The sequence below is a fragment of the Bison bison genome, unplaced genomic scaffold (genome assembly GCF_000754665.1).
Source record: "Bison bison bison isolate TAMUID 2011002044 unplaced genomic scaffold, Bison_UMD1.0 scf7180017864209, whole genome shotgun sequence".
Classification (NCBI taxonomy): Eukaryota; Metazoa; Chordata; class Mammalia; order Artiodactyla; family Bovidae; genus Bison; species Bison bison.
The window spans coordinates 1775070-1789284 of NW_011494781.1; the positions used below are offsets into that span (position 1 = coordinate 1775070).

At 42.0% G+C, this 14215-nt stretch overlaps 1 protein-coding gene across 1 annotated transcript in view; it reads left to right on the forward strand.

The window, feature by feature from the left end:
• SHC3 (SHC (Src homology 2 domain containing) transforming protein 3) overlaps window positions 1–14215 on the forward strand; it is a 183825-nt gene that overhangs the window by 160438 nt on the left and 9172 nt on the right. The window contains exon 11 of the mRNA XM_010844831.1: window positions 2440–2735. Within this exon, the coding sequence (XP_010843133.1) occupies window positions 2440–2735 (296 nt within the window). The remainder of the gene's footprint in view (window positions 1–2439; window positions 2736–14215) is intronic.

A 14215-nucleotide genomic window follows, 5' to 3' on the forward strand; every position in this document is an offset into this window, starting at 1 on the left:
CAAGGAGATCCAACCAGTCCATTCTGAAGGAGATCAGCTCTGGGATTTTTTTGGAAGGAATGATGCTAAAGCTGAAACTCCCATACTTTGACCACCTCATGTGAAGAGTTGACTCATTGGAAAAGACTCTGATACAGGAGGGATTGAGGGGCAAGAGGAAAAGGGGATGACAGAGGATGAGATGGCTGGATGGCATCACTGACTCGATGGACGTGAGTCTGAGTGAACTCTGGGAGTTGGTGATGGACAGGGAGGCCTGGTGTGCTGCAATTCATGGGGTCACAAAAAGCTGGACATGACTGAGTGACTGCACCATGACAACAATAGTCTATTTCTCCCAAGATGACAGGCAAAAATTCACCAGAGCCAGAAGAACTGCAGATCATCCAATCCAATCTCTTCATTTTAAAAATATGTGGAAATAGCCTAGGAGATATGAAGCAACTTTGCAAAATTTAGAACCAACTGTTAGCTCCTTGACCCTCTGCTCCAGTTTTAACAATGTCTCCCAACTTCACTTTAGTAGTTGAATTTATGGCAGACCATTTTCACTGCTTAACTTAGTCAAGTTGCCAGTGAATTCTGGCCCCAGAGCCTGAGGAGAGTTAGATTAGGCTGGGGTTTGAGATGGAAAAATGAAAGTCCAAGCTACCCTTTTCAAATCCCTCAATTTCCACTCCTACTCCCAAAACTAGAGAAGGGGAGAGAGAAAGTAGATAGAGCCCTGGAGAAGCTAATATCTATTGAAAAGTATTAGAGAAGTAGACCTAGTGCTCTGTTTATCTTGAACCCCAAGTCCAAGTGTTAGTCATTCAGTCGTGTCTAACTCTTTGTGACCCCATGGACTGTAGCCTGCCAGGCTCCTCTGTCCATGGAATTTCCCAGGCAAGAATACTGGCATGGGTTGCCATTCCCTTCTCCAGGGGATCTTCCTGATGCAGGGATCGAATCCAGGTGTCCTGGTTTGCAGGCAGATTGCTTACCGTCTGAGCTACCAGCGAAGCAGTATCTTGAACCAGTATATCTAAATAACAATAGTGCTAATGGTGCTGATTGTTCTGGTAATGGTGCTGATGGTGGTGGTGGTGATGATACTGACGGTCATGAAGGTGACGATAATGATGAAATGGTGATAGTGGTGTTGGTGATGATGATGTTAATAGTGATAGTGATGCTGGTGCTCATGGGTCTGAGATGATGGTGATGATGATGGTGATGTTGTGGTGATGGTGATGGTATAGAAATAGAATACAAATTTTCAACTACTCCCAGTAATCAGGGGAAAAAGTAGAATGAAAAAAGAAAATACACAAACAATTTCAGCCCATAGTTTTAACCTCTTCTTTTTTTGGGGAGGGTGGGCACCCAAATCTGTAAATAATTTAGTAAGTTGTCAAAATGTCTTAGTTTTGGTTTCATTTATTCACTTCACTTCTGCCCATTCTCTGCTAACATTTAACAAACGGGTCTGATTTTACAGCACTCCCTGAATGTTTACAGGGTACAAACTATGACCCAGGAGCAGTGTTGGTCTCTGGGGATGCAGCTATGCCCAGGAGAGAAGCCTTCCTGGTCTTGTGGTGTTTGCATTGTAGCATGTTGGCAGTGTGGCCCTCAATAAACATTGCAACACCTTACTTTTGTGTAGCACTGTGTGCATTTTTCAGAGTGCTGTTGTACGTATTGCTTTGTTTGAAAATCCAACATTGAGATTTAATTAGATGTGCCTGTCGACTTCTCTCACTGCTGATATTTGTTGCTGTTTAGAGCAATGCCCCGCAGTGAGAAGTGTGTTCTGAAGGGCATGGAGTCAAGCTCAATCTCAAACATTCATACAAGAGCCTTTTTCCCCAGGGAAGCAAGTGAAGGTCAAGGGGAGGTAGAGCTCCTAGCCTGGGGCAAGTCACACAAAGGGCTGCTAATAAATGTTGGTTTTCTTCTCTTTTAAAAATGCACCTATTTTGAAAGAAACATTTGTTGGGCTGGGTTTCGGTTTTGCACAAAACCTTGCAATTTGTCTTTTCCTCTGTGTATTTTCTTTGGTATTGACAGATTTTTATTCAGAAGAGAGCACATTTGTTGAAGAGGCTAGCCAATGTACCAGAGAAAGTAGATGGCATGTAGTATGCCTGGCCTCTTGCAGCATGCAAAAACGAAGTCATACCAGTGAGACAAAGGGTGTGCTTGAATCGTTGGCACAAGACACAATGCCCAGCTGTCTTGGGAAAGCAGACTCATCAGAGAGAGTCATGCCAAGGTTTGGGCTGTGTTTTCAGATGCCATTACGGTGAATCTTGTTATCTTACCAGCCAGTCCGTTTTCTCTACTTTACTTTTTTTTTCTGGTCGAAGTTGCCTTTGCATTGCCAACCCTCACATTGTGTTGTTTATCTTTTGCTCTCCTTGGAATTGACGTGTTGCTGGCACATGTTGTTGGCAGAGCCTTTTGAAGATGCTCTCAAGATTCAGTCCTTGGGGCCTGTGTTGAGCAAGGCAGCCTCCATGGAATGCATCAGCCCCGTCTCACCCAGAGCACCAGATGCCAAGATGCTGGAAGAACTGAAAGCAGAGCCTTGGTACCAAGGGGAGATGAGCAGGAAGGAGGCAGAGGGGCTGCTAAAGAGAGATGGAGACTTCTTGGTCAGGAAGAGTACCACCAACCCGGGATCCTTCGTCCTCACTGGCATGCACAACGGCCAGGCCAAACACTTGCTGCTCGTGGACCCAGAAGGCACGGTGAGCACAGGGCGGAGTACGGCCTGCACTGGCCACCCTTCCTCCAACAGTCTCCCCTAGGTCACTGCACTGGGACCACTTTCCCTTCTCTACCCACATATGTCTGCTGAGTCCTGACAGTCACTCCTCTGGGACCCTGGAGACCAGGCCCAGAGGACTTACTTTCAGGCCAGAGTCAGATTACTGGAGCCTATGGTTAGAGCCCCATGCAACTTATAAGACTTGGAAATTCACCAGAACCCAGGTGGAAAGCCTTAATTCTCATGTTCTTTAAAGTGAATACAATAACTGCTAGAGTTTCCCTTCCAAACACATTCATTGTGAATCTTTGTTCCCAAGTGCAGGGTTTCTGGGCTTTTGATACGCACCCCAAATTTCTCTACAAGTTGAACCACAAGATTTTATTTGCAGGTTGTAAAATGTGACGGAGCAGTAGGTAAGCCTCCTATTAATTGTCTCTTGCTTTCCCACCCAGAGAAGTAATAGCTCATGACAGTGAGTTTGGCTTTTTGGCTCTTCCTAGCAGAATGACTGTGTCTGAATAATTCTGTAGGGTTGACTGAATACCCCATCTTCCAGTAAGTAAACAAAATTTGACTTCACCCTGGCATAGTCCAAGAATTACTAAGTTTAATAAATGTAGTTACACTAACCTAACCATTGAGTAAATTCCAGGATTGTTGTTTAAAATCTTTTATCCAGTGAGAACAATGCAGCAGGTAGAGTTATCTCAATAGTAAAGGATATTGTATTTTTAAAAATTTTGTTGAAGTATAGTTGATTTATAATGTGTTAATTTTTGCTGTACAGAAAAGTGACTCAGTTATACTTACAGACATATATATATATGTACATGTATATATATATATTCTTTTGCATTGTGGCTTATCACAGGACATTGGATATAGTTCCCTGTGTATATAGTAGAACCTTGTTGTTATCCTACCTCTGTATAATAGTTTGCATCTGCTAATCCCAAACTCCCAGTCCTTCCCTCCCCCATCCCCTCCCTCCCTTTGCAACCACAAGTCTGTTCTCTATGACAGATATTGCATTTTTTGATTGACAGGTAGGGATGTAGACAGTCTTCAGTTGAATTTGGACACAACTGAACTGTGTGTGTTAGAGATGATGCTTTGCCTCAGGTGTCTGGACTTAGCTGCCTGCCTATCTTGGCTCCCTAGACTTCTGCATCTCCTCTTTCCCTTCCACCTGGGCAACCATGCCCCATAAATGTAATTTATAGCCTTCCAATCCACTTTCCTCAGAGAAGGCAATGGCACCCCACTCCAGTACTCTTGCCTGGAAAATTCCATGGACAGAGGAGCCTGGTGGGCTGCAGTCTATGAGGTCACTAAGAGTCGGACACGACTGAGCGACTTCACTTTCACTTTTCACTTTCATGCATTGGAGAAGGAAATGGCAACCCACTCCAGTATTCTTGCCTGGAGAATCCCAGGGACGAGGGAGCCTGGTGGGCTGCTGTCTATGGGGTCGCACAGAGTCAGACACGACTGAAGCGACTTAGCAGCAGCAGCAGCAATCCACTTTCCTTAGTTGTATGGATTTTTTTCTCACATATATACATACCAGGGAAAATACATATTTTGTACTTCTGTGTTTTAGAAATTCACAAACATGATATTGTTCTGCAAATCATTTCTTTCTTTTCCCCTTCGGTACATGTTTTTGAGATCTGTCAGTGGTGCCTCTGCGTGATGAACTGCTTCTTGGGTGGGCCATCTGGGGCTCACTGGATACACAGTCTACACATCACTTCCTGAGCTCTTTTGTGAGGGATTAAAACCCTGAAGGTGCTGCAAACCTTGCGCTTGTTTCCCCCTGCACCTGGTACGGCCTCTCTTGGGCATATCCCAAGATAGGAATTTTTGATCGCAGAATGTATATACATTTAATGTCACTGTGGGGTTGCATTTACTTCCAGAATGGCTAGGATTATCGACATGCACAGTGGCAGAGGATGAAGGTCCCTCATCTGCCTCTTCTCTCTCTAATTATGCTAATATGACCGGGGTGGGGAGTGAAAAGATGTCTTATTGTTTGCCATGCAATTCTTTGATTGCAGTTTAACAGGTTTCTCCGTAAATTTTGTATTCCTATCTTTCCCCCATATTTCCCCTTTAATTTTCTTATTGGGCTTTCTTGAGTTTTCTCCAGTCATAGAATGTCCATTTGTACTCTCCCATGTCTTCACCTCTCAGATAATTTTGTCTGTGACCTTCATCAAATAAAAGTCTTTTTTTCTGAGAATATAGCTAAATCCATTAATTTTCCCCTTTATGGTTTATAGTTTTTAGTTTTAAAAGATTTCTCACCTACCAATCACAGGTATACTGCATCTTCCTTCCGTACTTTCTCCTATTAGCTTCATGGTTTTATCTTTCACATCTACCTTTCAAGCCCAACTGAAGTTACTTTAGAAGATGATATAAGAGAAGGACCCAACATCTAAAAAATCGCCACGTATTGAGTCCATTTTCCCATCACTATTTACCGAAGAATTCATCTTTTCTCTGTGGTGGTGACGCTCCTTCTAACACACACTAAGTTCTCTGTGTCGTGGGTCCGTTTCTGGACTCTCAGTTCTGTTCTGTTGGTTTGATGCTCTGTTCTTTGTCCGTGTTCCATACCGCTTTAGTCATTCCTGCTTTAAACTATCCTAATATCTGGTGGCGAGTCCTTCCTCTTGAATCTCCTTTTCATAAGTTGTCTTAGATATTCTCAGACCTTTATTCTTTGTTCTGAGTTTAGATTCAGTTTACCAAGTCACCAAAAATATATGCTGGGATTTTGAGAGGACTTGTGCTGAATTTGTAGATTAATTTGAGGACAGCTGACATTTTTTTTAATAGTAAATCATCACCTCCATGAACATGGCATGTCCCCACTTATTTAGTGTTAAGATATCTTTTGTTAGAATTTTAAAATTCTCTCCAGAAAGTTCTCCTGTTTCCTTTATCAGGTTACTTCCTTGGGTGCTTAGTTTTAGTGCCTGTTTTAAGTGATATGTTATTTTTGATTACTTCTTTTCAGTAGTTATTGCTTCAGGGAGAGGAAAGTAGTGTGATCTGGATTCTGGAAATTTTTCTGACTGTTGTAGTTTTACCGGACCAGCGGTCATGCTATTGCAAACACTGACAGTTTTTCCCTCCTGTCCTCCAAATCCCAGACCTCACAGGGTACTGCTGAGCTGACCAGGGCATCTTTGAGCATTGGCCAGGAGGGGACGCCCTTGTGCAGTTTCCAACCTGAAAAGGAATGGCGTCTAAATTTTCTTGCGGGCTTTTGTGGTGGCTCAGACAGTGAAGAATCTGCCTGCAATGCAGAAGACCCGGGTTTAATCCCTGGGATGGGAAGATCCCCTGGAGAAGGGAACAGCTTCCCACTCCAGTATTCTTGCCTGGAGAATTTCATGGACAGGGGAGCCTGGTGGTCTACAGTCCATGGGGTCGCAAAGAATCAGACAAGACTGAGTGTCTTTCACTTTCTCCCTTAAGGATGATGAAAGCTTTTATAGATGTTCTAATCAGCCGAAAGGACTTCATTCATTCATTCATTCTTCACTCAACAAATGTGTACTGAAGGACTACTAATCCAGATATTGATTTTGGCACCTGGTATATGTCTATGACCAGTTGGAAGGATAATCTCTGCTCTCATTAACATATATATTAATTACCCAATTACTTTTATCATGTATAGGTATTGAACTTTATCAAATGTTTCTTCAACAGCTTTTGAGATAATACCATGATTTGTTTTCCCTAAAGTCCATTTGTCTGGGGAATTACACAGGTAGATTTTTCTGATGTTTCATCCTGGCATAAACTCTGCTTGGTCTATGACATAGTAATCATGGATTTGGATTTGGAGTCTGAATATTTTCTTTAGAATTTTTTCAGGTGCTGTTCATAAGAGAAATCTGTCTTCATCGTCTTTGCTTCCTTTGGTTGTGTGTTCATCAAGCGATGTCAAGATTATGGGGTTATAATCACCTCTTACAATGATCTACCGCTGCTGCTGCTGCTAAGTTGCTTCAGTCGTGTCCGACTCTGTGCGACCCCATAGACGGCAACCCACCAGGCTCCCCGGTCCCCGGGATTCTTCAGGCAAGAACACTGGAGTGGGTTGCCATTGCCTTCTCCTACAATGATCTAGGTTTACTCCAAATCAGAGAAACCTCCTCCCCCCACCATTTTATCTCATAGAGAATACTTTGTATAACTGCTACTTCTTTACCCTGATTTATTCTTACCCTTAAGCACTTATCACAAACAAGCACTCTTTTATTTGCTAATTTATCATTTAGGTTCCCCAACTAGACAACAGGGCTTCCCTAGTGGCTCAGCAGTAAAGAATCTGCCTGCCAATGCAGGAGACGTGAGTTCAGTCAGTTCAGTCCCTGTGTTGGGAAGATCCCCTGGAGAAGGAAACGGCAACCTACTCCAGTATTCTTGCCTTGGAAATCCCATGAGCAGAGGAGCCTGGCGGGCTACAGTTCACAGGGTCATGAAATAGTTGGACACGACTTAGAGACTAAACAACAACAACTAGACTATAATCCCCATGAGGGTAGCAGTCTTGTTCAGTGTTGTTATTTCCCACCATCTAGAATAGGTCCTGGCACATAAGTGGTGTTCAATAAGCAATGGTTAACTGAATACATAAAGCAACCTCAGACTTTTGCAGGTTTGGAACTGAGGACCCAAGAAGACAGCCTGGGTTCACAAATAAGTTTTCTACATAGACTCAGTCCAGAGTTCTTTCCGTCCACATGAAATTTGTTGTAGTTATCTCTAAGTAAATAGGAGAGAAAATATCTAAGCAATTCTTTGAGAATATAAATATTTTGGTTGAAAATTTTAGGTATTTTTAAAAAATTTTAAATTTAGCTAAATTATACCCTCTTATAGATCAAAGATGATTAGTATTTTTTTTTTGGTCACTCAGTCCTTATAGACAAAAGGATGATTTATGAAAAGATATGTACTACTAATATATTATACATTCACAAGCCAGTATAGAAATAATGTAGAAGGTAAGAAGGAGATGAAGTTAAACCAGATGTCTGAGCAAGCCCCGAGCACCCCACACTGTGTTGTCTCTACAACTTTAATTTTGGAGCAGAAATTTGCAGTATGGTTGGGAAAACGTGTGAATCACACCTACTAATCACTGTTCTTTTGGGGGGCTTTTCACTGGATCTGATTATCTAGCTTAATTGATCCTATGGAGGACAGCTTTAGTTGAAAGGGAAAATGGAAATCAAAGACTTAATTAAAAATATAATGTTGCTTGCTTGCTGTGAGGACACGAAAATAGACGATGAACACATTCTCTTCAATATTTATTCATCTGATTTTCATGGTAATTGGTTGGTCCCAGACTATAAAGGGGAAAACTTGGCAGAACAGATTACTCAGAAAAATAAGGATGCAAAACAGTTCTGCGTCTAAATTTACCCCCGAGTATATCAACCTATGTGCCTTCCCACTGTGCACTGATTGTTCAAGGCTCCTGAGGGCACTGATAACGGGTAACGGGGATGGCTGTGGCTGGGCTTCTGAGCTCCTGGGGAGTTGCTGAAGCTATCGACCCTTGAAAATACCAGCTGGAAATAGGCCCATGAGTTGGTCTGTAGGAACAGCCTCAGAGATGGCATCTGGTGCATTTTTTTTTTAATCTTTTCAACATCTTTCAGAAACATTTAGTCAGCGCTCTGTGTCTAAAATTATTCCCTGAGTCATTTATCACTGATTCATCACTTTGGCCCTGAAGGGCCAGCAAAGTGTGGTGGGCAGCGAGCGTGCTTGCATTGAACAAGCTGCTGTCACACATGGCTGGGTGTTCCGTGGGCTTCATTAATGTGACCTCAGGTTGTTTGTTAATGTGGTCTCAGGTTGTGACAGGTTTGAGAGCACATAGGGGCTTTTGCTTTCATAAAATCACCAAACCACAACAGCCATCCAACATTCACATTTATTAGATTGTTACTTTCTTCTTAGTGTAATTAAGAAAACACAAAGCCTTCCCCCAATCCCTCCACTTAATAAAGCCATGTTATTATTTTTAAATTCCCTTTTTACCAGTCAGTCTAGACTGTGCTGCCTTAATAAATAAAAGGTGAATTCTGGTTAAAAATGATTAAATCCAGCAGAGCTTCTGTTCCCACTCACGCCAAGCTGGTGTTTGTGGCTCCCTAGCCTCTCCGGTCCTTGCTTGGGTGGCTCAGGGATGCAGGCTCGTCCATCTCCTGGGTCTGCCTTGTCACCGTGGAGAAGAGAGGGATGGAGGAAGATCAGTGGCCTCACTGGGGAAGTGACACATGTCACGTACCTCATGGTTCATTAGTCCCCTCCTGGCTCCAAGAGGGGTGGAGAAATGTAAGGAAGCATGAAAAGTGCTTGACTGACAAGGTCATCTCAACAATCTGTCTTTTAACTTTCTGTCAATATAGTGTCCCCAGATATGAACAAAAAGACAGAAAGGGTTTAATGAAAACTGATAGGCCCCCTCCTTCCTCCCTACCCTATTTCTGATTCCAAGAGAGACAGGCTCTGCCAACGGATTCTCTTTAAAGTTCTTTGAAGAGTGCTTGATTCATTAATTTAAAATTTCCAGACATTGTTTCTTGATGTTCCCTGCGAACACTCTTTAGTCTACCTCATTTTTGCTACCTCTTTAATTTTTTGACAAGTATTTTAGTTTTTCTAGTGCTTGTTTTTGTGCCTTGCGATCTACCACGGCTCTCTCCAGTTCCATCAGTGTAAGGACCGGTGTCTCACAACTTCGTCCCCTGCCCCAGGCAGAGTGGGCACCGGGCAGGTCCTTTCTTTCCTCCCCCTTCTTCCTCCATCTGTCTTGTGTCAGCACTGGCTTTACATTTTTCTTTAATGCACTGGAGCAAAGAAAGTGGTCTAATGGATTCCCAAGTACTTATTAATGGCTGCAAAAATGACCAATATTGTTCTAATATCATTTCACCTGTATCTCACCCCATTCTTTTTTTTTGGAGTATCTTTTGGAAGCACAGTATACAAAAACTTTCTTCTTTGGAATCATTTGAGAGTCAACTGCTCAGATATTCCATCACCCCCTTGAGTACTGGAGTATGAATTCCTGCTAACAATTCTCCTGCCTAACCATGGTACAGACACCCGAATGAATCAGACCTTTATCCTGCTGCATCACCACCAGCTCATCCCAAGAGTGTCCTTTGTCCTGAAACGATCCAGTTCAGAATCATGTGCTGCATTCAGTGGTGATGTCTATTTAGCCTCCTTCAACCTACAACAGTTCTCAGTTCAGGTTCCTCTGATGTTTCCTCATTATTGGAGTCAGCTTACACATCTTGGCTGAACTATCATAGGAACACTGCTCGCTGTATGTGTATAGGAACACATCTCCCTGCTGGGGAGATGCTGACTGCTGGTGAGTGTTCACCTGGACGGCTTCACTGGGGAGGTGTTGGCATCCTTCCCCATAGCAGACCCTCTCCTTTCCCTTGAATTAACATTTGGGGGAGGTGCTTTGAAAACTACATAACTTCCCTCTTCATAGATCAAACTTTCCATCTAATCACTTATTTTTGCTGTTGTAGATTTCTAGTTTCCTGTTTTATTCAGTGGGCTATTTGTTGTTGTTGCTCAGTCGCTTAGTCGTGTCGGACTCTGCGACCCCATGGACTGCAGCACACCAGGCTTCCCTGTCCTTCACCATCTCCTGGAGCTTGCTCAAACTCATGTCCATTGAGTTGGTGATGCCATCCAACAGGTTATACTTAGTTATTGTATTCATTTTGATGCTCCTTCAAGCTGGCTTCTATGTCCTTTTGACATGTCTTTATCTTTCAGCATCTTCTTTCTTCTGATGCAAAATGATAAAACTCGGCCACCTGGCCAAGTCCTACAGTTACCCACTTCTCCAAATGAACTCTGGTCTGGTTCCTTCAGAGACCAAGATCTGGGCATTGCACATGCTCGTTGCTGGTGGGGTGTTGCTGCTACCAGACGCTCTAAATGGACAGACACTGTACACACACACACACACACACACACACACACACACATTTATTTCCATGTCTATTTCTATATCTATCTGTGAAAGTGAAGCTTTGCTTGCTCAGTTGTGTCTGACTCTTTGCGACCATGTGGACTGTAGCCACCTGGCTCCTCTGTCCATGGGATTCTCCAGGCAAGAACGCTTGAGTGGGTAGCCATCCCTTCTCCAGGAGATCTTCTCCACCCCAGGGCTGAACCCGAGTCTCCTGCATTGCAGGCAGATTCTTTGCCATCTGAGCCACCAGAGAACTGGAAACCAGGTGTTCACAAAAATTCTTCTAATTTCAAGCTACAATCACAGGGTTCATTTTTACTTTTTTCCTTTTCTCTGTCTACAACTCCCTTCTCCAACAAGAAACTTGACTCCCATTATTCTTAACAATTTAACCTATTTGATGAACTCCTTTTTATGTGATACATCACCCATCACGGCTGCTGCCCCTACTGTGTGTGGAAACCTTCCTCACCCAGCCTTGACTTGGACTGCCTGGCCCAACCCTTCTCCATGCGATTCCCTCCTTACCTTGTTCATGCTCCGATGTCTGTGCCACTCTACCCTCCTACATACACACCCTCCCCGTCCTTGGCTCTGACCACCATACTGCACTGCCCAACCTTCTCCCTGGCGTGGATGTCTCTGAAACCCTGTGCCAGTCCATCCAGCCATCCCATGGGCATTTCCACTCTGCTAACACTCCAGGATGCCATGTGGGGCCATTGTGACTACATGACCCTCATAGCACCGAGACCTATCTTCTTGGCTTTTGGACTGATTGTTCTTTTAGGAAGGAAAAGGAGAAGAAAGGAAGGGGAAGGAGGAAATTTTCAAAGTAATTCATAGCAGATTCTGGGCTTCCTGTCATTTCTCCTGTAACTTCTGCAGGAATCTCTACCAATAAGGACATTGCAACATAACATACCATCGTTATACCAACAAAACCAAAAATAATTATGGAACATATTGAAATTTTCCTGATTATCTTAAAGATGTTCTTTTTATAGGAAGTTTGTTGGAATCAGAATTGATAGATGATCCGCATAATGCATTTCGTTATGTCTCCTATGGCTCTCACTCTGTTGCAACTTTCTTTCTGCCTCTCTCTTGACTTATTTGAGGAATTAAATCCCCCTTGATTTATTTGAGGAATTAGACATTTGTCTGTAAAATATCCTGCATTATGATTTGGGTACCTTATGATTTGGGTCCTTGTTTCCTTGTGGCATTATTTAACTTTTTTCTTGCCTCCTATATTTTCTATGAACTGGTAGACATAGAGATCTTTAAAAACAGCTTTATTGGGATATAATTTACATAATACCCATTTAAAGTGTACGATTCAGTGGTTTTTAGTATATTCACAGATATGTGCATCCATCATCACAGTCCGTTTTGTAATTTCATGCTGTACCATTTAGCTATCACCCTCCTAGTCTCCCATTCTCCAGCATTAGGAACCACTCAGCAGTTTTCTGTCTCTGCAGATTATACCATTCTAGACTTTCATATGAACAGAATCATATAACATGTACACTTTCGTGACTAATTTTTTTCACTTAGCATAATGTTTTAAAGGCTTATCTATGCTGTAACATGTGTTAGCACTTCTTTTTTATGGATGAATAATACTCAATTTATGGATATACAACATTTTATTTATGATTAATCTGTTGATGGGCAGTTGGCAATTGTGAATAATGCCACTGTAAACATTATATAAAAGTTTCTGAAAGGACATGTATTTCATTTACCTTGGATATATACCTAGGAGTTGAATTAGTATGTCAAATGGTAACTTTATAAATAGTCACTTGAAATGCCAGACAATTTTCCAGAGCAGCTGCATCATTAAGCAGTGTACAAGGGTTCTAATTTCTCTGTGTCATCACCAACAGTTGTTATTATCTGACTTTTAAATTTGAGAATACTAGTGGATATAAAGTGGCATACCATTGTGGTTTTGATTTGCATTTTCCTTGATGACTCTTGATGTTGAGCACCCTTTCATGTGCTTATTGGCCATTTGGGTATCTTCTTTGGAGAAATATCTGTTCAGATCTTTTGCTCATTTTTTTCCCTTCTTTTTATTTTTTCCCTTCATTTTTTTTTATTGTAGTAAAATATATATAGTATAAAATTTACCATCTTAACCATTTTTGAGTGTACAGTGATATTAAGTATGTTCATATAGATATGCAACCATCACCACCATCCACCTCCAGAAATCTTTTTGTCTTGCAACACTGAAACTTTATACTTGTTAAGCAATAACTCCTGCCTGCAATGCAGGAGACCTGGGTTTGATCCCTGGGTTTGGAAGATCCCCTGGTGAAGGGAAAGGCTACTCACTCCAGTATTCTGGCCTGGAGAATTCCATGGACTGTATAGTCCATGGGGTCACAAAGAGTCAGACACGACTGAGCGACATTCACTCACTCACTCATTCCCATCTCACAGCCCCTGGCCTTCACCAGTTTACTTCCTCTGTCAATGATTTTGACTACTCCAGGTACCTCATGGGCTTCTCCAGTGACTCAGTGGTAAAGAACCCATCTGCAATTCAGGAGACATGGCAGGAACTTCGGGTTTAATTCCTGGGTCAGGAAGATCCCCTGGAGAAGGAAATGGCAACCCAACCCAGTATTCTTGTCTGGAAAATCCCACAGACAGTCCATGGGGTCTCAAAAGAGTTGGGTATGACTTAGCAACTAAACAACAAGTACCTCATATACTTGGATTCATATAGTATTTGTCTTTTTATGTTTGGTTTCTTTCACTTAATATAATGCCCTCAAGTTTTATTCATACTGTAGCATGTGTACTAATTCCCTTCCTTTTTAAAGCTAACTAATATTCCATTGTATGTATGAGTTCCAGCTTCCACACATCTTTGCCAACATTTCTTATTTTCTGTTTTTTTTTTTTTTAAATAATAGCCATCACAATGGCTATGAGATGTACCTCATTATACTTTGGTCTTAGATCCATTTTCAGTTAGTTTTTGTATGTTGCGTCAGTTAAGGGTGCGGCTTTATTTTTTTGCACGTGGATATCCAGTTTTCCCAGAGACATTTGTTGAAAAAACTGTCCTTTCTCTAGTGAAAGGCCTTGGCTTCCCAGTCAAAAAAATTTGCCCACATGTTGTGGGCGTTTTGTTTTCTGGGCTCTTTATTTTATTCCCTTGGTCTATATGCCTATCTTTAAACCAATATCTTATTGTTTTGATTACTGTAACTTTGTAGTGAGTTTTGAAATCAGGAAGTGTGAGTCTTCTAACTTAGTTCTTTTTTTTTTTCAAGACTTTTTGGTTATTCATGTCCCTTGAAAGCAGAGATATTACTTTGCCAACAAAGGTCCATCTAGTCAAGGCTATGGTTTTTCAAGGGACATGAATAACCAAA